The 24,972-nt window shown below is 44.1% G+C and overlaps 1 protein-coding gene across 6 annotated transcripts in view; it reads right to left on the bottom strand.

Annotated features, from left to right (window-relative positions):
* Nucleotides 1–24,972, bottom strand: part of SMARCA2 (SWI/SNF related, matrix associated, actin dependent regulator of chromatin, subfamily a, member 2) — a 177,816-nt gene that overhangs the window by 18,068 nt on the left and 134,776 nt on the right. For 5 of the 6 annotated variants that reach the window (XM_034774956.1, XM_034774955.1, XM_034774954.1 and 2 more), the window contains one exon: nucleotides 22,230–22,447. In XM_034774956.1, the coding sequence (XP_034630847.1) occupies nucleotides 22,230–22,447 (218 nt within the window). Of the gene's footprint in view, nucleotides 1–22,229; nucleotides 22,448–24,241; nucleotides 24,350–24,972 lie in introns of those variants that run through there. The other variant, XM_034774957.1, reaches the window with a different exon arrangement.

Genomic DNA, 24,972 nt, shown 5'->3' on the forward strand with positions numbered 1-24,972 from the left:
ATATACATAGACAGCCTAATATTCACTAATTACGAAACTAAATAGTAATAAACTAAAATCCAGTATTTTGAAAAACAATCTGGGGTAGAATTTTATCTATGGCTTTGGTCATAGATTCTATTTATCAAGCTAGAAATGCAACACAAACAATGAATTCCTTTGCAATTTGGCACAACTAATTACTGCAAATTATTTAAAGTTGTGAATAGGAAAAAGCATTAAGGACTGAAATATGCAGCAAATACAAAAGACTAACATCTGACTTAGTCTACCTAGATCAATGAGAGCACAGAGTTTTACCATTTTTTACTGAACCTCCTCTCACAGAAGGATTCCATCTCCTATTCCCTTTGTGCATGTATATACATACCATAAATGGACAGGGTTAGAATATATTACAAAACACTTCTTTTCTAGAGAAGTCTCAAATGTCTGTGCTGTGGGTATATTGGAAGAAAATTGTTAATTATGAATGCCAGACTCCTGTTTTAATCCATATCTCCCCACTTTTATAATTAAAAATAATAACCACAACAGCTTCCACATAAAAAGCCTGCGCACAGTAAATCACTCCTGGTTGCCCAGCAACTAGCAGGATACATGCTGAAGAGGAAGAGGGACCTGCATAAATTAACAGAATCGATTGTGACAGAAAGAGGAGTGATAGTTCACGACTACTGCATTAGGCCACACATTTTTGTCCATGTGGGCATGCATGCAGATATAGATCATATATCATTAGAGAAGCGGTTCTCAAACTTCACTGAACTGCAATCCCCTTCTGACAACAAACATTACTACATGACCCCATGGGAGGAGACCAAAGCCTGAGCCCGCCCAAGCCCTCCCACCCCAGGCGGGGGGGCCCAAACCTGAAGCCCAATGGCTTCACCTCAGGGTGCGAGGGATTGTAACCTGAGCCCTGCTGCCCAGGGCTGAAGCCCTCGGGCTTTGACTTTGGCCCTGGATAGTGGGACTTGGGCTTGAGTCCCAGGCAATGGGGCTCAGGCTTTGGCTTCAGCCCTGGGTCCCAATAAGTCTAATGCCAGCCCAGGTGACCCCATTAAAATGGGATCGAGACCCACTTTGAGGTCCCGACCCACAGTCTGAGAATAAACTTTGGCTTTAAAAAGGTCTTTCTGCTCACTTGTTGTTTTATTTCCATTTACCTTGGGAGGAGACTAACCTCCCTTCATTTTTTAAATTGATTAGAGAGGTGTTTGTATGTTTATGTTTGCAGAGTTACATCAAGGAAGAATTCGGTCCTATTTGTATGCATATATTGTGCCAGTTTATTTCTCTTGGCAGAATGTGGTCAAAAGGAACAGGCAATCTCCCTTCATTGTCATGAGAGCTAGAAATAATGAGGTATTGACCTATCAAACCCCTCATCATTTCAGATATTTGAAGTTGAGGAAACCAGACAGGAAAACAAAAAAGTTGAAACTGCTCATATTTCTTTGAAGAACTTCACACATTTTGACAGAACAGGACAACAATGACATTCTGTTTATAGTTGGCAGAATGAGAGTCCTGAATGCTTGCATTGTACCCTGGAAGACCTTAACATGCAGCACAATGTGCTAATTACAGTTCCCTTTCAAGTGTAGCTCTGCTTATAGAGAAGCTGTCCTTATAAAAATAATACTTCATAGTAAGAGTGCGCCTCTGTATTTTATAAACTCCATGCATTAGTCCAGAGAAATAGACAGACTATGCATTTTTGTGAAATATGTTTTAATTATTTCCTTGCAGACTTAGACAATAAACAGTGTGCTTTCATCTATTATTGAATCAGGAAGTACAATTTCTATTAATTTCCACTGTTATTTGAATATTTGGACCACAATCTTGGTCAGAAAAGCAGACAAAGTGGTTCGTGTTGTGTATTTGAAAACTTCAGAATCCAGCATGGTTGATTCTGATTGGCTGTTCACATTACAAAACAGCTATAATTCACTCAAAAACACGTAATTCAAGGAAACTCCTTAAGCAACATGCATAAAGTCTTTCAATTTAAATAAAAAAAGTTTCTTCTCTCCCTAAGCTGAGTCCTGCTAAAACTGGTGTGCTAAAAGCACTAGCAAATATTTTCAATTTTTTAAAATAAAAAGCGGCAGTGCTAAAATGTTTACCAGGTACCAAACATAGAAAGAGTCCCCAGCACAAGCAGGAACCATGGGCAGTGTGGAGAGACCCTACCTTCCAACTTTCAGATCAGTCTTGGTAAATCTAGTTAGCAACCCTCTGCTGAGAGAATGAAGCACTATGAAACTGCCAGCTACAGCCCTGAACTCACTTCTGCCTGAACCACACAGGCTGATCATCAATCACAGGAGCCCACCACTTTATACAATGGATGTGTACTGTAGCAAGCCCTGGTAAGAGTCCATCCCTATTTTCTATGAATCTTCTCCTTCTCTAACACGCGGCTGCTAACACAGTTTCTGTCCCACCACTAGGTGAACAAAACATCCTGATACAATCTGACAAAGGCAGAACAAAACAAAACATCTAATGTCCTTAGCAAACCCCTCCAAAAATTAATTTGTCTGTAACATAGGCCAGTAAAAGGGCCTGTTTTTCTTCAAGGACAGTCAATGTCAATAACAAGCTCATCATTAAAATGTAAAATAACAGCCCAGGGCAGAGTTTCAGATTCTCATATTTTTTGTTTGTTAATACATAGAACTCTGCAACCTTTGCAACTGGCAAGGCAATGTAAGAAAAAAGGGAGAGAAATTGCTCTGAAGCTGTAGTTACTTCTTGGTGACAACACATTTGAGAGATTTTATACAGACTTTCCGTAATGGATCGCCACTTCAGGCACACATGCAAGTTACATAAGCTAGTAACAGATGTGACCAACTCAAGGCAGTTAGTGTGGCAGTGAGTTGGAGCATTCATTTTTCAATTCTGAAGATCACGGTTTAACTCTTGTTTTAGGTAGTAGGTAAAAAGAAAAACGTAGAGATGTATTAATAAAATAATAGTTATAAATAGCAATGATAGGGATAGCCTACTTTCCTGTCACCTACATCACATGTTTCTACATAATTCAGCAAAACTGTCAGTCTTCATTCAGGCAGGGTCATCGCTGGAACAGGAGAGTGTTCCAGTCTGATAGCACCTGTCCTGGACCATGAGGTCCTCGTTTTAACAGACATGATGGAAAAATTCTTCTCTCATTAATACCAGTGTAAATCTGGAGTATCTCAGCTGTTACAGTTGTCCTACTAAGAGTTAACTGGTACAACAAAGCAGATTTCCCCCTCACACTTTAAAAAAAATCTCCCTCTGTAACACTAAAAACTAAACATCTTACACATATAATTCTTCATCAAAGGATAGATTAGCTCAAGGATCAGCCTTTCGAAGGTATGTAAGTAACAAGTAGCAAAGAGAATGAGGCCTAAGTGAAAAAGGTTTGCCTCATGGCCCATTGCTTGAAAAATCCACTTGCTCATTGCAAGTAGAAAACTTCCCTTGGTGAGTGTCATCCACTTTACAGAACACTTTCAATTAAAAAAAAAAAAAAAAAAAAAACTTCTAGCCCTTATGGTTGCAAATTAAAAACCACTTCAAATGTGAAAACAGCAGAAACGAGTGCACTGCAATCTTTCCACATCTGCAGACAGACAGAACCAATGCCTGTGCTGCTGTTCAGAGTCCTGCCCAGATTCAACAGAGTGAAAAGAAAAAAAACCCAGTTACCTTTTCTTTAACTGGTGTTCTTCGAGATGTGTTGCTCATGCCTATTCCACAATAGGTGTGCATACTCGCCACGTGCACTGGTGCCGGAAGTTTTTCCTCTAGCAGGACCCATAGGGGAGCACCCTAGCGACCCCCCTGGAGTGGCGCCTCCATGGCACGGTATAAGGGGCGCTGCGCGCTCCCCTGACCCTCAGTTCCTTCTTGCCAGACTGCTCCGACAGAGGGGAAGGAGGGTGGGATGTAGAATAGACATGAGCACCATATCTTGAAGAACACCAATTACGGAAAAGGTAACTGTCTTTTCTTCTTCGAGTGATTGCTCATGTGTATTCCACAATAGGTGATTCCAAGCTATATCTGTTGGAGGTAGGAAGGAGTTCACGATCTCTCGGGACGGAGAACAGCCCTGACGAACCCGGCGTCCTCCCTGGTCTGAGAGACAATCGCATAATACTAGGTGAACGTGTGAACTGAAGACCACATGGCAGCCCTACAAATGTCCTGAATGGGGATATGGGCCAAAAAGGCAGCCGACGAGGCCTGTGCCCTAGTCGAGTGCACCCTCACAATTGGTGGCGGAGGGATTCCCACCAGGTCATAACAGGTCAATGCACGAGGTGATGCAGTTGGAGAACCGCTGAGTGGAGATCAGCCAACCTTTTATGTGCTCGGCCGAGGTGATGAACAGTTGCGAGGACTTTCTGAATGGCTTAGTCTGCTCCAGGTAAAAAGCCCGAGCACATCGCACATCCAGCGTGTGGAGGCGGCGCTCCTCGCTGGACGCATGGGGCTTGGGGCAGAGGACCGGCAGAAAAATGTCCTGATCCATGTGATAGGTGGAGACCACTTTCGGGAGGAACAAAGGGTGTGGGCGGAGCTGGACCTTATCTTTATGAAAGACCGTGTACAAGGGCTCGGAGGTTAGGGCCCTGAGTTCTGAGACCCTCCTACTTGACGTGATCACAACCAGGAAGGCCACCTTCCACAAGAGGTGTGATCAGGAGCACGTGGCTAGCGGCTCAAACGGGGGCCCTGTGAGACAGGTCAACACCAGGTTTAGGTCCCACTGAGGGACTGGGGGCCTAACATATGGAAAGAGACGATCCAACCCCTTAAGGAATCGGCCAGTCATAGCATGGGAGAATACCATATGGCCCTACACCAACAGATGGAAGGCTGATATGGCTGCCAGGTGCCCCTTGATTGATGAGGGTGCCAGGCCCTGGGCTCTAAGATGAAGGAGGTAGTCCAGAATAAGCTGGATCGGGGCAACCACCAGGGAAACACCCCACTTGTCTGCCCATCTGGAAAACCGAGACCACTTTGCCAAGTAGGCTCGGTGCGTGGAGGGCCGCCTGCTTTCTAGAAAGACACACTGAACCCCTTCCATACACGTCCTTTCCTCCCTACCTAACCATTGAGCAGCCATACGCTGAGGTGGAGTGCCGCCAGGTTGGGGTGGAGGAGGCGGCCCTAGTCCTGGGAAAGCAGGTCTGGGTGGGACGGCAATGGCCACAGCGAGGCGACCGCCAGGCCTGTGAGGGTCCTGTACCAATGCTGCCTGGGCCATGCCGGGGCAATCAGAAGGACCCGGGCCTTGTCCGTCTTTCTCTTTTCCAGGACCTTGCTGATCAGCGGAAATGGGGGAAAGGCATAGACAAACTGGCTTGACCAGGACAGGAAGAAGGCATTGGAGATAGTGCCCCGCCCCAACCCTCCGCTGGAGCAGAACCGGGGACAACGACGGTTCTGCCGAGTCGTGAACAGGTCCAGCTGGAGAGTTCCCCACACTTGGAAAAGTCTGTGCACCACCTCTGGGTGGAGAGACCACTCGTGCTGAGAGGAGAAGTCCCTGCTCAAGCAATCCGGGCGCCCGGCAAATGGAAGGCCTGTAGGCAGATGTCGTGGGCTATACAAAATTCCCACAGCCTGAGGGTTTCGTGGTAGAGGGCAGAGGATCGGGCCCCACCTTACCTGTTGAGGTAGAACACTGAGGCTATGTTGTCCGTGAGGACCCTGACCTCCCGGCCCTCCAGGTGCGAGTGGAAGGCCATGCATGCCAGCCGTACCACCCTGAGCTCCTTGATGTTTATGAGGAGGATCAGATCCTGAGCTGACCACAGACCTTGAGTCTGAACGTTCCCCACGTAGGCCCCCATCCCAGGTCTGACGCGTCGGACACCAGTTCCAGCGACGGGGCCCTGCCCCTGAAAGGGTCTCCTTGGAGCATGTTTCTCAGGGAGGACCACCATGGTAGGGAGGTGATCACTAGCTCGGGCACTGTGAGGACTTTGTCCATTCTGTCCCTGGCCAGGGAGAATTCCGAGGCTAACCAGATCTGGAGGGACCTCACCCTGAGTCTGGTGTGACGGACCACATACGTGCACACTGATATGTGACCCAAGAGCTGGCTGTTGTCACTGGAAGCCTTGTGACCATGTCGATGAGCCCCTTCAGGGTCTCGAGCCTGTCTGGTGGGAGGGAGGCTCTGGCCGACGAGGCATCCAGGACTGCCCTGATAAACTCTATACTTTCTACCGGGACTAATGTAGACTTGGTGTTGTTTACCAACATGCCCAAAGTGGTGCACGTGGACAGAAGGAGCGCCACGTGATCCCACACCTGTGACCGGGAGCTACCCTCAACCGACCAGTCGTCCAGATAGAGGAAGATCAGGACAAACCCCATCCCCCCCCCAGCCCCGACGCCTGATGTAGGCCGCCACCACCGACATACATTTCGTGAATACTCTGGGGGTAGTGTTCCTGCCCCACCGTGAAACAGAGGAAACATCTGTGCCCCTTGAATATATGAATGTGGAAGTACGTGTCCTGCAGATCGAGAGTGGCGTACCAGTCCCCGGAATCCAGGGAGGGGATGATGGAGGCCAGGGAGACCATACAGAACTTGAGCTTCACCATGTACTGGTTCAGGCCTCGCAGGTCCAAGATAGGCCTGAGCCCCCCTTTGGCCTTTGGGATAAGGAAATAGCGGGAGTAGTACCCCTTGCCTTTGAACTCCCCAGGTACCGCTTCCCCTGCTTCTAGGCCCAGGAGCTGCCCCACCTCCTGCTCGAGCAGAGCCTCATGCAAGAGGTCTCCCAGGAGGGACAGGGGCGGGGGATGGTTGGCCGGGGAGGAAGTAAACTGGAGGGTATAGCCCTGGGAGATGGTGTTGAGGACCCATCGGTTTGAGTTCAGCCGTGACCACTCTGGGAGGAAAGCACACAACCGACTGGAGATGGGAAGCTTTATTGAGGGTGGATCCCGGATGAGAACTGGCAGGGCGCCCTGGGCATCCCATCAAAACCGCCTTTTCCCCGCTTGCTTGCCCTTGGAGGACCCAGGCTGGGGGGCAGGCCAAGACTGCCTCTGTGGGCGCCTCTTATAGTCCCACAACTTCTTATAAATGGTCTCATATTTTGACTGGGTGGCCTGAGCAGGAGTCTGCTGCGGCTTGAACTTAGGTTTAGCTGAAGCCAGAACATAAGAGACTCGGAGTCCGGAGAGTCATGCGGGAGTCTTTCAGACCATGCAGCTTTGTATCCGTTTGTTCCGCAAACAGAGCTTTGCCGTCAAACGGGAGGTCCTGCGGGAGGTCTGCGCCTCGCTGGACAGCCCAGAGAGCAGGAGCCATGACGCCCTTCTCATGGACACCATGGAGGCCATGGAACGCACGGCCATGTCTGCTGCCTCCGAAGCTGCCTACGGGGTTGCCCTGGCAGCTGCTGTGCCCTCCTCCACCAGTGCTTTGAACTCCTTCCTGTCGCGCTCCTGAGGGAGTCCTCGAACTTGGGCAGGGAGCCCCACAAACTGAACTCATATCGGCCCAGGAGAGCCTGGTGATTCGCCACCCGTAACTGGAAGCTCAAGGATGAATAATTTTTTTCCCCAAATGAGTCCAGCCTCCTTGAATCTTTATTTTTCGGGGTAGAGACTGGTTGGGCCTGCCGTTCCCTATGGTCGACCGACTTGACCACCAGGGAGTTAGGAGCAGGGTGGGTGTATAAGTATTCATGCCCCTTGGCAGGTACAAAATACTTGCGTTCCGCTCTCTTAGAGATGGGGGCCAATGAGGCCGGGGTTTGCCACAGGGCATTTGAAATTTTCGCCACCCCTTCATGGAGAGGCAAGTCCACCCTGCCTGGTGCTGAGGAGGACAGTACATTAAACAGGGAGTCTGAGGGCTCCTCCATCTCCTCTGCTTGGAGATGGAGGCTTGATGCCACCCTTTTTAAGAGCTCTTGGTGGGCCCTAAAGTCCTCCTGCAGGAGGGAGGGAGGAGGGGCTGTAATCGCCTCATCTACGGAGGGTGAAGAGGCCAGCACGGTACTGTCTGTGTCCAACGGCACTGGAGGGTCCACCACCTGGTCGGTCTCCAGGAACGGTGACGAGGATGTACGTCCCACCGACTCCTTCCTCGGAAGTCTGGAGAGGGAGGCTGATGGTCCTTCTGAGGCTCCGGTCACCGAGCGAGCCCCCACTGGGGGCTACGTCGGGAGCCACAGTGCCCACTGGTACCATTGGGCCAACAATGGGGCCCGGTGCCAATGCACCTGCTGTGGCACTGGCAGAGCCAGCTGTGATACCGGCATGGACATAACGACCCGGGCCGCCTGCAGGGCCTCCAGTGTGGAGGGCATCCGGACATCCGGGGAGGCCTTCTCCGAATAGGCCGGGCTACTCCACCTGACTTGAGTCGGAGGCCTAGAAGCCGGTGGGGATCGAGGACTGCCCAACATGGGTCTAGCCTCTGTCCCGAGTTTACTCTGGTGCCCCGGCGAAGAAGGCCTTTTCCTATCCTTCTTGGCATGCCCCGTGGACAGGGAGCAGTGCTGACTAGTTGATGGTGCTGAAGGGTCGCCGTGCACCGACACCGTGGTGCCTGGTACCGACTCGGAGCGGCGTGCCAGAGCTGGGGTCAGCACTGACTCCATCAGAATAGGCCAGAGCCTGGTGTCCCTTTCTCTCTCGGTCCGAGGCTTAAACGATTTGCAAATCTTGCAGCGATCGCTGAGATGGGTTTTCCCCAAACAGCATAAACAGTCTGCGTGCGGATCACTTACTGGCATAGATCGCCTACAAGTGTCGCATGATTTAAAACCTGGGGCACGGGGCATGCCCTGGCCCGGGCACTCTAGCTAAACTAAACGTACCATACACTGAACGAACAAGCAGTTTTAGGGACGAGCTACAGCAAAGCTGGAGCAGAGCAGTTCTGAAGCACCTTCACTGGTGGCAAGAAGGAACTGAGGGTGGGGGGGAGCACGCAGTGCCCCTTATATTGCGCCATGGAGGCGCCAGTCCAGGGGTCACTAGGGCGCTCGCCTACAGGTACTGCTAGAGAAAAAATTTCCGGCACCGGTGCACATGGCAAGCACGCACACCTATTGTGGAATACACACGAGCAATCACTCGAAGAAGAACTGGACACCAGCCAGTGTGACAACACATTTCTATCTGAAAATTATATACCTATTATTATCACAAGTAACCTCTAACGTTATTACAACTGAAATAAACTAGTTTTATTCACCGTATTTTTCAGTTTGTGAACTTGACAGCACTTGTGCAAGTTTCACTGTAGATGGTCAGTTGCACATCCTGACTCATGCACTAGCATGTTAGGGTCCCTCTCACATACACTGTTTCCCAAGCCCTGAAAGAGAATATGTACAAGTAACAAAGCAGTAGCGCGGCAGTGGTGTCCAAGTTTGGGTGTGGGAAGGAGTCTTTTTCACTGAGCCCCAGCATGGGATTGAGGAGCCGGGAAGGGTGGTATAGGGTCTTTCCATGAACAGGGCCAAAGAGTAGAGGGATCATAGTGGAGGTGCCAAAAGAACTTCTCTTCACCCTTCAGACACATGCAAGGGGCACGGGAGCCTTGATGGAGGGCCAAAGGAGCCACCCTCTTCAAACCTCAGGCCTCTGCTTGGGGTCAAGAACAGTGGAAGCCTGGCAAGGGGTTGGTTTTACACTTGATATCTATATATTTGCAAAGGAGAGGTGAAAAAAATCTCTCTAAATGGAAGTTTAGAATTTGCAGAATATGGTACAATGCAGTGAAAATTGCCAGCAGACCCCACGGTTGCAGGACGGACATTTTATTTTATTACCTGTCCCAAGATTTTTAGTGGATTTCATTGTGCGCATTTCACTGAGAATCTCCCTCATGCAAACTGCCCCAGCAGTAGCTTGAGAGCAGTGCTCCGAGTCTGCCTAGCCACTGCTCAGGCTAGGCACAGTGGACCAAGATGATGTCATAAAAGGAGTAGGAATTTATTAACTGATAATTATCATAGATTCCCATAAAGCGTGTTCAGAAGTGATTTCTCAGTAACCTATAACTATTTTTAGTTGTTCCCTTCAATCTGTTCCCAATCAAATAAAGGCACTAGTCTTTAATGACAACTATGTCCATGCAGAGTTTCCAACTTGAACAGTAATTTGCCATAGTAGTGTTAAAAAAGGGAGATGGGGGTTGGGAATGTACCTTTCTTACTTCACAGTACTTCAAAAAACAGCAGAAACAAATTTGCTCAAACTTAACTCCACTGACTTCAGTGCAGTTATACAAGCTGAAATTTGACTCTCACACATGTGCACACACAAGCACAGGACAACTCAAATATGACATTTCTGTAACAATGCCAATTTTAAGAAATAATAATAATATTCGGTGTGTGGCTGTGATGGGAGAGAAGAGATGTACCAATTCTTAAAGCAAGAACACCACAAAAAACCAAAAGCTACCTCACACTTCATTTCTTTTTATGCCAACTGGACCCAGACTACATTTCTAGGGAAATGTTGGCTTCATATATTCAAAATTCAACTATACAATATATTAGGGGGTTTGTATTCAAAGGCTTCAAAATAACCTAGAGCACTGCTAGCCTCCTATTACATCTTTAGCAAGCTCCACTGGATAAGAGATCTGTTTTTTAATACTCTGTCAGGGGACCAATAACATTATTAGAATTTTATTATGCATAAAGCCAGAGGGGAGTATTTGTGCACTACTCACATCACTCATTGCTGTAATTAAGATGTTCAAATTCTCAATCCTGCTCCTCTTATTTTGGTTTGGCAGAATGTACAGTGAAGGCAGTTGCCATTGATTCACTTCTGGGATGACACAGTTCATGGCAACTGGAAGCCATTTATATACAAAAGGAATAATAATTAGAGATATTAAATCCTGTATCCACAGTGAAGAACATGGGGCTTAGTGGGTCTGAGTAGCACAAACATTGAGAACACATACCTGAAAATGCAGGTTGCTTACATGATCCATAATTGTATTGTTGAGCATCTGCCAATATTTTAAAGTTCAGATTACTCCAAATGGGAAACTATTTTAGATGACAAATACTGCAGTCTGTTACAGTACAGCCTTACTTACATAGAGGATTTGGGAGACATGCAGTTCCCTTTGAAAAAACAGGGTTTCAGATAAGTTGGTAATGGTTAGAACACATTAGAGATAACTCAATGGACACACATGCTCAACAGATAGCTTTATAGAGGTCGTGCTAGTTGCAACTCAGTCCCTGTGAAGGCATTAGGCAAAACTTGACAGCACTCTCGTCCAAGAGTCTAAAATCTGTATATTTATACAGCCCCTATAACACACCTGTGCTTTATTGAGTATTGGTTGCACAGTTAACTTAGTGAGGGTGCATGTAATGGGACATGGAAATTATGATAATCCATGTATTCTCTGGTGTCACTTCTCTTCTTTAGCACTGCTCCCTATTGTCTATGTAGTTAAACCAACACTGAAGATGAAAACAGCAGCTCATTTGAGGGAGAATGGGGTGGTTAAAGAGGCAGAGAAAGGGAAAAGCAAGTAAGCTAAAGCAACTGATACCTAGTTGTTTTGTAATTCATCTGAGGCTGGATTCCAGCTTTTTCACCCCAAACCCATTAACCAAAGAAAAGACTCTTGGATTATCTTGGGTAGTTGGGTTGCTGCCAGCTCTGGTTAGTTCCTGCTTAAATGCCCTGACTAGGCTTGGATAATGTTAAATAATTTATAAAAAGCAACAGAGGGTCCTGTGGCACCTTTAAGACAGAAGTATTGGGAGCATAAGCTTTCGTGGGTAAGAACCTCACTTCTTCAGATGCAATAATTTATAGACACCTTTAACAGAAGCCAAAGTACAAAACAGGATTTACTGTGTTGACATTTTTCCAGGTTTTTCCTAAAACAAAGAATTCATGCCAACATTTGCCTAAGACTTCCACTAAACACTTTGTGTGTTTTGTGGTTCTTTGATGGGTTATGTAGCAACAGCTAAAATAAAAACAAAAACAAAAATCAAAATGTCGTCACCGGGACCTTGAAACAGGAGATGGTGGGATGCTTCTGTCCCTGTACTCCTTCTCTTGGCAATAACGAATTGTTACTCTATATTCTAGATGTGAGAAGGGTTTTGTACATCTATTTCAAAAAATCCTATAGGTCCTGATAATTTCTTATGCCTCAACAGGAACCCAAAAGGAGGGATACACCTATATTGCTAGGTGGGTACAGGGCCCCGGCCCATATTACCAGAGCAACAGTTATATCATGGGCAGAAAGGAGATGAACATCCCCACTGGATATTTGCATGGTAACAAGCTCAGTCTCCCTGTTTACTGTGCAAATCTCTCAAGATACCTTTGTGAAGAAGGCTCTGTATGATGCACTCAAGTGAGTTGTTCTACTACCCTCCAAAGTGCCTCTCAGGGCCTGCTGTGTTAAGTCTAGGGTAAGTTTTGCTTTGAGACATCCTAGATACTGACTTTAAGAAGGTGTATAATAAGAGAAAGGGGAATTTATCACAGATTTAATTTCTCCTAGTCCTTACCAAATCATCTCAGACATCCACCTGAGAAAGGAGGCTGCAAATCATACAATTGCTCCTCACCTGTAGGTTTTCCATTCCTTCCAACCCTCACTTAACCTGCCCTTTTGACTGTCTAGCTTTTAGGACATCTGAACAAGCAGGCAACATCATAGGTGTTGGTTCCAAAACAAAGTAGGGGGGAAAAAAAGGCATGCTGCCTTCAATTTCATTTAACAAAAAAAAAAAAAAAAAAAAAAAAAAAAAAACACACAAACAACCCCAGAAAACCCAACTATAACCAAACCCTAAAATAAACGCCCCAAAGAAAAGGAAGGGTGTGTACCAAGTGATGAAAAGAGAAGTTGATGACACTGCAAACGATGGAGAGCAGCTTAAAAAAACAACTGATATTTAAATAGCATTTGATAGTGTCTCTTTATTACTGTGGTACAGGCATTATACACTGCAACAGGCTATTATCCAGCTTAAAGAATTGTATTTATTTCCAATTAAGCTCTGGTAACAGCTAAACCTCTTCCCACAAATAGAAAGGTTGGAGAATGCATTTCCTGCAAGAATGGACGTCTGAAAGTAGAAAATTATGAAGAGGGCATTTGGTTTGAAGCATAGCAGGCCAAAGGGCACCATTAAGTATTTACAATAGGTGAAGTAAGGGAAGTGACATAAGAAATTACAGGTGCGTGAATGGTAAAATTTGTGTTAGTATTTCCATTCTATAATCCTCTCACAAAACAGGTTTATAGAACTCAGCCATAAAAAGAGTTCTAGGCTAGAAATTGGAATTAGCTGGCCAGTTATTAGTCCATGTGTTATTTAAAAAATAAATCACTTTTATAAAATATCACCCACTCCTTCAAGGAATTATTGCACTGTGAAGCCTGGAAGAGAATAATGATATCATTTTAAGTAAACATACTAACTTCTATTCACAATGCCAGCCACAGGTTAATATTTCCTTTCTCCAAATCTGGTAGGTACATATGCAGAGGTTGGGAATCAGGGAAGGAATCTCAGAAGCCAATTAATGTAGAGAGCAATAGCTGAAATGGAAAGTATTCTCAGGAAGTCACAGGTTTATTCTCTCAGTGCATATGCTTGACTGTCACTAAATATACTAAGGAAAGATGTATGTGTGGATAAGGTAGAAAACTGACCCTCCCCTCCTTCACTGCCCCACCCCTGTGTAATGCATTACTGGAACACCTAGTCTTGGCTTGTTCAATGACATTAATAATACTGAAAAGCCAAATATCACCATCACCTTAATTCTGCCTTAATAACCTAAAACATTTTTCAACCACTTGAAAGTATTGTTTTAAAAAAAGGTATGAACTACCAGTAAAGATGAATAGCTGAAAGAGAATAATAAAAATCCTGAAATTGAGTTCTAGGGAAGTGCCAGCCACGTGTACAATGGAAGGACTATTGAAGTAGTTATTACTTAAATACTGAAATTTGTCCAAGTTCAGCCTGTGGCCTCATCCTGATGACTATATCTGAGGAGCTCTCTGAACCATGGAATAAGAAAGGGCTCATACACCATAAAAACAGCTTTGCGGTCCTGGTAAATGGAGGTACTTCCAAACTCTCCAACTATCTAAGCTGCAATCCTGAATCACAGGCACTGGGAATCAGAGAAGGGGGAAACTGAGAAACTGAGTGGCAGGTGGAGCAGTTGATTAGCTGGCTTGGAGTTAGAAGCTGAAGCTGAGTGCTGGCCCACAGGGATTGTGAATGACAAGAAGAGAGGGAGAAGGATCAGAGAACGGTCTGAGTCGGTGCAAACCAAAAATTTTTGCACCGAAGGAAATAACACTACAGATTTAAAACTGACAATTCTTTTCTCTCTCTTTATAAGAGCCATATGAAAAAATGTAGTTAGAATGTCCATTTCAAAACCACTCCTGGAAAGCTCTACACCAAGTGAACCTCTTGCTTTCTTTTTGGGATGGAACTTTTCAACTCCCAGTGTTGAGGATTTATCACTTGTCAAATTTATTCAGAGGCATAAGTAAGCTGATTTTGTTTTTCACATTTTAAATGAATGACACTCTTATTAGCAGTTATCAGTTTATAATACAGTATATTAACATCCTAAAAGCAACCAAAAAGCCAGGGCCAGAAGGTGAGGTAAAGAGACAAATTTATTTTGACCCCTGCAGATGGAGTTTGGGTGTGTAAACACTATTTGCCCAAATGGATTTGTGCATGCAAATGTTAAGATTTGTGTGCTGATGGAGAAGAACTGAACATTCAGAAATGGAAGCCAGGGTCTGTGAAATAAGGTTTTTCATTCCAGGCTTCTCTTCTCCCCCTACCTAGAATGGGGATGGCACTACTCACTTACCCTAAATCCTCTGCAAGGTGGAGGCGCAGTAAAAACACCAGGCAGTGGGGGACAGCAAACACGATTCCTGTATCCTAGCTCTGGGGTGTCTGACAGAGGCTGGGGGAACCCAACCCATCAGACACAAGACTGACAAAAGCAGTGCTTAATTTGTAATGAAAGAGGTGCCAAGGCTTAAGCAATTTTTTTACATTCATAACTGATGCTGCAAGCCCAGGGGTGCCAGGGCTATGAACTGTCAAACTTAGAAGTGCCAGGGCTCAGCTCTGGCACAAACTGAGCCCTGGACAAAAGAAAGTATGGGTTAGTGGGAGGAGTAAAAACAGGCCTACAGGCAACATTTATTTTGATGTCTCACTATTTGGAAGACAGTAACCCTTCATTGTTCACACTGAGGCCATGAGGAGAGGGGAGAGAGTAAGGAGCTGGTCAACCATTCATGTAGGGCTTCCTTCACCTTGTACAACAGATTATGCATGCAGTATGTGGATATGTGCACAGTGTGGTTTACCGTTAGATGATGCTCCAGCATTAGTTCTTCTCCACCTCTTCCTGTCTTAAGTGTTTTCTCCCAAAGGCAAGAAATACTCAAGCCCATCTAATGAAGTTAATATTAAAACCAGCTACCCAATTGGCCCATCCCCCATAGAAACCAATGCTTTCCTTTAGAAAGCAAAACAAACCATAAATGTCCACCTTGGGGGAGGGGAAGAGAGAGAGAGAGAGGGTATGAAGACAAAATCAGAAAGAGGAACACACTTTTCTGACAAGTTGGTTAAATAAGTCCATAACACCACACCTTATCTTAAAAGCTGCTGCCACAGAACTAAATAAAAACAGCGCACAATGCTACTACACAATCCTGTGACCACTTCCACCCATTTTCACATTTCAACAAATAGCTCAAAATAGTTGATGGGAACAGCCAATTATTCTTTAATACTCGGGAGACTACTCATTCTCCCCGTTATGGTTCTGACCCAATGTTTCTCCTTATACATAGAGCTCTATTGCAGGTTCAGACAAATTCTTCTGAGCTAAAACTGCCAAAGGTAATACAGCATGTCAAACTAGACACGTAATTTTTTGTTTTTTTTTATGAGAATAGTTATCCACTGGAAAACAAGCTGAGACTGTACTGTAATCTTAATAACCTTAAAACTATGTCAGATTGTTACCCAAGCAGAACTATACGCGATGCCCCAAAAATTCAGTTCATTTAATTTATCACAACATTGCAGCCCAGATGTTTCCAAAAATATTCATTTACTATATTGGCATTATAATATACTGAAAATGGACTTCTTGGATAAGAAATGGACTTCTTCAATCTCCTAGTACTTTATCTGGCTTTTCTCTCTCTCTCTATATATATATATATTCAGTGATGAATGATTATGAAACAGTGGGAGAGTCACTGGATAACTTAACTGCATGTTGCCAAACATTCTAAAAAAACACTTACCTACCTGTATTGTAACTGCTGTTCTTTGAAATGTGGGGGCTGATGTGTATTGCACTCAGGTGTGCATACACCCAGCACACTGAAGCTGGAGATCTTTGCTCAGCAGTATCCATGAGGAGGTGCTCATGCCCTTCTGGGCTGTAGTCCCTCCCATTGTCATTTAAGGGCAGTGCTGCCTCATCCCACCTCAGCTCCTTCAGAACAATGTCAAGAGTTGAGACCCTGATGCAGAGGGGATGGATGGTGGGTCATGAAATATACATTTGCACTCACATCTCAAAGAACAATAGTTACAGTACAACCAGGTAACAGTTTGATTCTTTGAGTGGTTACAGACATGTACTCCACTCAGGTGATTCACAAGCTGTACTGGTAAAAGGTGGGGTTCAGAATCTACTTAAAGAATGGCAAAACTGCCTTTCCAAAGTTTGCATCTGATTTAGAAACAGCTGTAACAGCTTAGTGGCATAGGAAGGACAGAGAACAGGTTGCCAAGGGCTCAAACAGAGGTCCCACAAGGGCAGCCAGCACAGTATAGAGGTCCCACAAAAGAACTGCCTCTTTCACTGGTGAAAAGAGACATGAATCCCCTGAGAAATCTCACTATCATGGAGTTGGAGAAAGGTGACTTCCCTTGGATTGGAGGATGGAACGCTAACATCACTGTTATGTGAACCCTCACTGAGCTGAAAGACAGACCAGAGGAGTGAAGATGTAACAGGTACTCCAAAATGTCCTGAATGCGGGCTAGCATTGGTTTTGTGCATTTGGCCTGTTAAACCCAGGGTTGGGAGTTCATTCCTTGAGGGGACCACTTAGGGATCTGGGGTATTTGGTCCTGCTAGTGAAGGCAAGGGGCTGGACTCGATGACCTTTCAAGGTCCTTTCCAGTTCTATGAGATTGGTTAGTAGCCAGGGAAATTACCTAACTGAAAACCATTCCCTCTTGGCAAAATAGATAGTCCTAGTGGAGGGCTTTCTATTATTTAGTAGTACTTGTCAAACAGCTTCTGAACACCATTTCTCCTTATCTACTCATGCAGCATCCACGCCATGAGATACAGACTGCTCAGAACTGGATACCAAATCTGCCTGTGGTGCTGAATCAGTAGATCAGGATAAAGAGGAAGATATGGGAGATCAAACAGATAGACTGAGAAGGCTGGAGAGCCAACATTGTCTTGGTTAAGCTGGTGCAATGAGAATCAGTTTGTCATGATCCAGCTTCAGTTTGAGAATAACTTGAGGAAAAGAGTGGAAGGGGGGAGGGAGAAAGGCATAGATCAGTGTCAATCCCCAATTCAGATAGAAGGCATTGGTTAAGGAGCCTGGACGGAGACCTGCTCGAGAGCAAAACTGATGGCACTTCTTGTTGTCTTTCATTACTAACAGGACAATAACCAGAATGCCCATTCTCCAAAAATGGAGCTCAGCACACTGCTCTTCAGAAACCACTCGTAATTCTGTGAGAAATTCTTGCTGAAGTTATTCACAGCAGGACCCCCACCCCCACCAAGTGAGTAGCTGTGGGAATGTTGTTCTCTCTGATGCAGTAGTGCCAAAATTTTATTGCCTCCTGACAACGCTGGTTGAAGCGGGCTCCTCCCCACTTGTTCACACAATACATTGAAGTGATACGGTTGGCAAATGCATGAACTGTGCCCATGATCTATGCTCAAAAAGCCCTGCATGCATTTAAATGGCTCAGAGCTCCCGGACATTGATATGAAGGGAAGCTTCTTGTTCTGTCCCCAGATGTGCTCCTCAACATATTGTGAAGACATCAGTAAGTACAGTTCTGATCTGAACCAGTCATTGTAATTCAAAGCAGAAAGAACAGCAGCTAGGGTAATGACCTGGAATACCATATTTCTGATGTGCTTGTTGAGACCTTGATGATTGAGGCCTCACACTTCCTTTCGATTCGTGGGGCTCGAGAAATACTGTGAATAGAATCTGTTTTCTCGATGCTGCAGGGGAACATCCTCTACAGCTCCCAAAGCCTGCAGAGTCTGGTCCTGCAGGAGAAGCGGTGACTTATGAGAGAGGTCCCTGAGAAGGGACAGAGTAGGATGGTGGAAAGGAGAGATGAACAGAAATTGAATGACATAACCTGATCCCACAGTGCTTAGGACCCACTTGTCTGTGCTTATCATTTTCCAAGCACTGTGGAAGTGAGACAGCCTGTCCCCAAAAGGTGGAGATATGGCCAGGATGTTCACAAGTGGAATGCTGCTCTCGATCTGCCCCTCAAACTGGCTGCTTAGCCAAAGGACAGGCAGGCTGTTTAAAATTGGACCTAGAAGGCCTTCCCTTCTGTGACTTATGTTCCTTCCTGGGGGAGTCTTGCTGCCTAGCAGGCTAGGATGACTGCCAAAAATACTGTGGGAGTGGTACTGTTGCTGATCTCCAAAAGAGATGTCATTCAGGGTTGAAGTGTAACCCCCCAATGAAGTTCTAGTGGCCCAGCAGTCCTTAAATGAGTGTAATATCTCATCAGCTGTCAGAAAATAAAAACTGACCATTGAACGGTAAGTCCTTTATAATCCACTGGACTTCAGGAGCTATGTCAGAGTTCTGCAACTATGAGGCTCTTACTGTACTAGTGGAGGCCATAATTCTGGAAGATGAGTCCATCATATTCAGGGCTGATTGCAATGACATCTTAGCCACAAGACGGCCTTCCCCAATGAATGCCTTAACTTGCTTAAATCCTTCAGGGAAGAGTTTATCAACAAATTTGTACATATCCTCCCAATTTACAAAATCATATTTAGATAACAGAACCTGCTGATTTGCAATAAGCATTTGTAATGATGAAGCTGAATACATTTTTCTCTCCATCAAATCCAGCCTCTTAGACTTTTTGTCCTTAGGAATGGACTTGTGACTTCCCTGACAATCTCTCATTTGTTACTGTTACCATGGGAGAGTTTGGGGCTGGAGGTGAGTAGAAGCTCTCAAAACCCTACATTGGGACATAATACCATTTATCATTATGTTTTGCTGTGAGTGGTAAGGAAGCTGGGGTATGCCACAAAGTCTTTGTAGGTTCCAAAGGTACTTCATTTATAGGGAAAGTTACTCTCCCAGAAGCAGAGTACTGGAGAATGTCCACCAATTTATTCTCTCTCACAAACATGGCCTGAATGCCCAAGGCTGAGGCTAAGCACTTCTGCACGGTCCAAATCCTCAGCCCAGTCCTGATCAAGGAATATTCCAGTGGTTCCAAGGAGGCCAGTGAGAATATGGATATGGCATTGATGGCCCATAAGAACTGGGCCAAGAGACTCTATCCCTACTGGAGGAGCAGTGATCTCTGTACTGGTGGTGATACCCAGGATGTCTCAATGACTGAAGAGCAGTCCCTCAAAACCGATGGAGGGGGAAGATGTCCCCAAACCTGACAAACCTTCCAAGTTGTCCAGTGGCAATGAAGCTGCCACGACAGAAGGAGCAAGCAAATGTCCAGACTCATCGAAAAGTCAATAGGCAGGTTGCATTGGTGCCCACGTGACACCCTGAGTACTGGAAGGGGCATCACACTCCCATTTGGCACCAGAACAGACTCTGCATCAAAGCTGGTGCTGGTACTAATCCCACAGATGTGGTCTGCACCAAAATCATCGTTGGTACCAAAGATATTACGTGTGCAGACGCAGGAGGAGGAGGCGGCTATCTTCAATTCTGCACTCAAAGTTTAGACAGTGTGAAAGATGGTGCGTATGACAGAGACTTCTGTGACCAGTCCAGGAGGCACCAAAGACTCAGCAGAAAAGCTACAGCTGCTGAATGCTCCTGAATTATTGGAGAATCAGGAACAGAGAGGCAGAGCAAGTCCCACGATGCCTAGCATGCCAATGGTGTGGAAACACCTGAGCACACTAATGTCAGTACCGGATTCAATGGGCATCCCACAAATGGTACCAAAGTTGCTGGTATGGTGTCCAACTGATCCCCATATTGAAACCAGAGAGTGGTTAGACAGCCCAAATCACAAGGTTATGGGATATTCTGGGATGGGTTTCTCTCAGTCTTTCCTGTTGAAGCTGTTCCACTGCAGATAAATAATTAAAGAATCATTGGACTTGAACTTTTGTGTTCTATAACTGAGGGGACTGCCCCAACAACTAGGCTAGAGAGTCATTCTCTAGCCCCTATTTAATACAAAAAGTGGAAGGGATTCAACACGAGAGATTCACTCAAGAATATCTCATAGCCCTGTGAGGTAAGAGATATGAATTCAAATCCCTGCTACATTTCAGGCAGAGGAGGGACCGAAGCTAGGTTTCCCACACACTGGGTGAGTATGCTAGTCACTGGGCTAAAGGTTATAAGTGCAGTGGTAGGATTTCCTTTATTTTTTCTGAGAAAGGGCTTACACACTTAGCTCCAGAAGAGGATTCATGGCTGTGAATCCCAAGTGGAGATAGGCCCCTAACTCCCTTTGAGGAGCGGGGTTTAGCTCATAACCCTCTCCTCAGCATTTCCTATTGGTTAGTGTAGGTAGCTCCCTGCTCAACATGCTGGTTTTTGTGTATCCAATTCCTAGGTTCCTAACTCTCCCCAGGCACTGAACAGAGTGGCTGAGTGCCTAGCTCAGGACGGTCGATTCCATTAGGCAGCAGGGCGCCAAAATACTAGGCATTGCAACAGTGAGTTGTGGATCTAGCCCTTTTAAATGAGTTTGACAGTGATTTGCTATAGTTTAAGTTAAATTATAGATTTAGGATAAATTGATACAAAGCATTCAAATCGAAATCAGAGCATCTACACAAGACGGCTGCACTGATTTAACCAAATCGCAAAACTTTTGGTTAAAAATTGGTACAACTTCCTCATACAGACACCGTCTAACACACAGTTTCTTTAAGCAATATAGCAAGATCGCTGGTTTTCCGATTCTCAGCCGAAGCCAGACAAAGGAAACAGGAAAAAAAACACTTCCTCTTTGCCTCTTTCTGCCTTTCTGTGCCTTCTATTCATATCGCTGCTCGTACTACTCTTTGTTAACCTCTTCTTCCCATTTTAGCATGCAGTTTATATTAAAAAGCTGTTTCTATTATAAGTGTTTGTAATTTCACTGTAAAAACACTATATAAAACAAAACAACAACAAATACAAATCTGGAGTCTGTAGGCAAAGCTAGTTTGAAAATCCAAATAAAAAGTGATTCTTATCTTAGGAGGAGGTTTCGTGTGAAATATCAGGAGCTTTAGTTATTTGAGGAAGTTAAGAGAGGTGGCATAGCTTCAACCTCACTGATGGTGGGTTATAGTGCCATATAATATTTCTATAGCATATTCTTTGTCAGTTCAGATGCTCCACGCTGGAGAATAGTTTTAAGTGCCAACATGAGAACTTGTACTAATAAAACAGTAGCCATGTGTTGGAAAGATTTATAGCTAAATCATTAAGGTAAGAGGCTCCACTAGGCTAAAGCAATAGTCTGAGCCATCAGGAAGACTCTTCTTTAGAGCCCGTGGCTTCGGGTAGGAGTCAGGAAGTTAGGGCTAAAGAGATCAACAGAAATTAAGAGAAGGGAGAAGGTCAGGGATGTAAATGGAGTCTAGAAAATGAAAATATTTTGTATCTGGCTTGTGCTATTTGATTATTAAACAAACAAACAAACCAAACCCTGAGGTTTTGTTGGGATTATCTATATCTGGTTAATGGAGCGCATTGTACGAAGAAATACTTCTCTTGTACAGGGCAGTGGAATTTCCAAACAAAGAGGTTATATGCCTCTCTTGTAAATTAAAATCCATTAAAATCCTAGAAATGGTTTGTCAGCAACCCAAAAAGACCGGGAAACAACAAAGAACCAATCTACAAAATTGAGAGCTCACCTGTCCTTGTAGTTTATCACAGTATCGATAATGGCGTTCATCTGTTTTGTTAGTTTAGGTGGGTTGGGTGACAATTTTTCTGCAGGAGGTCTGCCTCTTCTCTTCTTTGCCTTTTCTCCGTCTTCTTTCCCAGAATCCTTATCCACATTTCTTCGTCTCTTTCGTTTTTTAAGCCGGACTTCCTCTTCCATTTCTTCCAAATTGCCGTCTTCGATTGCCTGTCAACCATGGAGTCAGAAAAATTATATTTTTAAAAAACCAAAGATGCAAAGAAAAAAAAAATCACATTTTAAAAGACCAGCCAGATGTAGACAACTCAACACAATAAGTCTATTTATAAACAAGAGGTCAAGAGAAAAATCAGTGAGTGGCAATCAGTAAGACATTAAACTTAAAGTAATTATAAAAACACCTTCACCACAGATGGACTCATATTAAACTGAACCCTCAGTTCCACCTTGCAAGTTACAAGTCCATATCTCTGAGGGCCTGTGGCAGTACACTGCAAGACATGCATTAATTTCTTCATTGTAGTAACAGTTATGTGCTAAAAAAGATTTTAATGTGAGTGTTTGCAGACAGGACAGTCCACATTAGGTATCAATGTAGGAAAGTAACAGTTTTTCCTATACATTCTTTTTAAGTAGGAGCACACTAGATTCAGCCTTCTCTTCCAAAAGAGTTTTCAAATTAATTTACAAATCACTTAAGAGTTAAAACCATCTCTAAAATATTGTGCAATTTTCATTCAATATAACAACAAGTGAAGAGGCAGAAGCAGTGACAATATGATGTTTTATAGTAAAGAGCACTTGTATCATGGCATGGAAAAAGAAAAACAAAAGCACAATCACAAACAATAAACACTAGTTTCAATTACCTGCAAACGTATGCTTTTAACCAGAGCCAGCAGCACTATGCAGAGAGATAATAAAGTGTCTACAAAAACAAACCAGGTACAAAGAGAACCTGCTCATATACTGACAGATCCATGTGACAAAACAAGAAGCTGAACTTTTTTTTGCTTTTGAAAAAATCTCAACCCCGTCCCCAAAAAACAAACCCCCAATGGAGAGGGGGAGCGGGAGAAAACTCCAAAATACCTAAACACAAACTGATTATAAGAAAACTGAAATTAATAAGGTAGTATAAAAAGAGACTACAAAAAATATTCAAAATCTTAAAATTAGGCGTTAGGCTTAATGCTCTCTCAGAATATAACTGATGTTGATATTTGTCTCTCTTGCCTCTCAATATTGCCTTGAGTACATGCAAATGCTAATCAATCCTTTCTTGTAGCTGAAAGAGCTCTAATCATAAGGCAATTACCTTCATTTTTCCACAGCACCAAACATGGCTAATATTTATGATCATGTGAGTATAACAATCAATATAAAAAGAGTGATTACAGCCCAGACATAATTTCTTTCACTTGTGTACAATGTCTCTTGAAAAACGTTTTGTGAACAAAACCTGGTGCACAACACAAAACAACCTGGCATGTTAAAAACGCCAGTGGGATTTCAAAATCTGTTTCCTATGCATCCTCCGATGTGCAAATCCATAGAACAAACATGAACACAGAATCCTGAGGGACAGCCTGAAACTAGGCCTTAATAATCAAAAGACAATTTCCATCATGCTTCCACAGCGTTCAGATAACCATTATGAAGGAGGCTTGATCTGATGAGTTAGGAAGAAAAAGGAAGGAAAAAAAATCTGCACACAAATTCATTAATATTCATTTGGCTAAAGCAGGACACCCACTATATACCACTGCAGCTAGCGAAGATTACGAAAAGGAAATTTCTACGTAAATCTTGGAAGCTAGAAAATGCTAATAATAAATACAGCATGCAAGGCTGTCAACAGTTAATGTTATTGCTCTCCTTAAGCACTCAGTTGCACACAGAAATACGGAGAACACCGGCTTTTGATGTGTTACACACCTACACATGCCTGTGATGTAGTTCTACTGAATCTTCAAGACGGCAATGAAAAAGGATATTTACCTTACCACTATCAGCAGGCCGGCTATCGGAAATCACAGTTAGTGGGGATAAAATTAACAAGCCAGCAAAGCAGCGAGCTGCTAGTCTCTTCATCAGCTGATCAGGAAAAAAAAGAGAGCTGGGGAAAGGCTATGTTTTCATATACAAGTAATTTTATTTTACTGAAAATTTAATACTGAAAGAATTGTGGATACTCAAATCTGCTGTTTCATTCTACCTACTACAAGGCCCGAAGCCTTCTTCCTTCAGCCTGCTTTAATATTGACAACTACTTATCATATTTTCCCTTATTATTCCTGGCATCCAAATAGATTTTTAACTGGGCAGTTATTGATTCTTGTAATAATTAAAATGCTAACCACAAAACTGAACAATTTCACATATAATTAAAAAAGTGTGCATTTTAAAACTGTACTTATTACACAATGCAATTTTATTATTCTCAAATGAACAGATAGGTTCAGGTTATTGAGACAGATTACTATGAAAACTACTATGAATTTAAAAAAAATAAAGAGGTAAATATTCTAATTTAATTTGCTTTAGAAAATGGATATTTGTTAAAAATGAATATTTTGCTTCTAAAACAGGACTTTGCTTGCCAATCCTTCCTCCCCCCCCTCTTAAAACCCCTGAAACAAAAGCACTACCTCCATCCCAGAACCTCCACATACCTTACTTACATTTGCGCCTTTAATTGTTGCTCAGGGTATCTACTGTTACTTTTTAGG

This window comes from Trachemys scripta, chromosome 6 (assembly GCF_013100865.1).
Source record: "Trachemys scripta elegans isolate TJP31775 chromosome 6, CAS_Tse_1.0, whole genome shotgun sequence".
Lineage (NCBI taxonomy): Eukaryota > Metazoa > Chordata > Testudines > Emydidae > Trachemys > Trachemys scripta.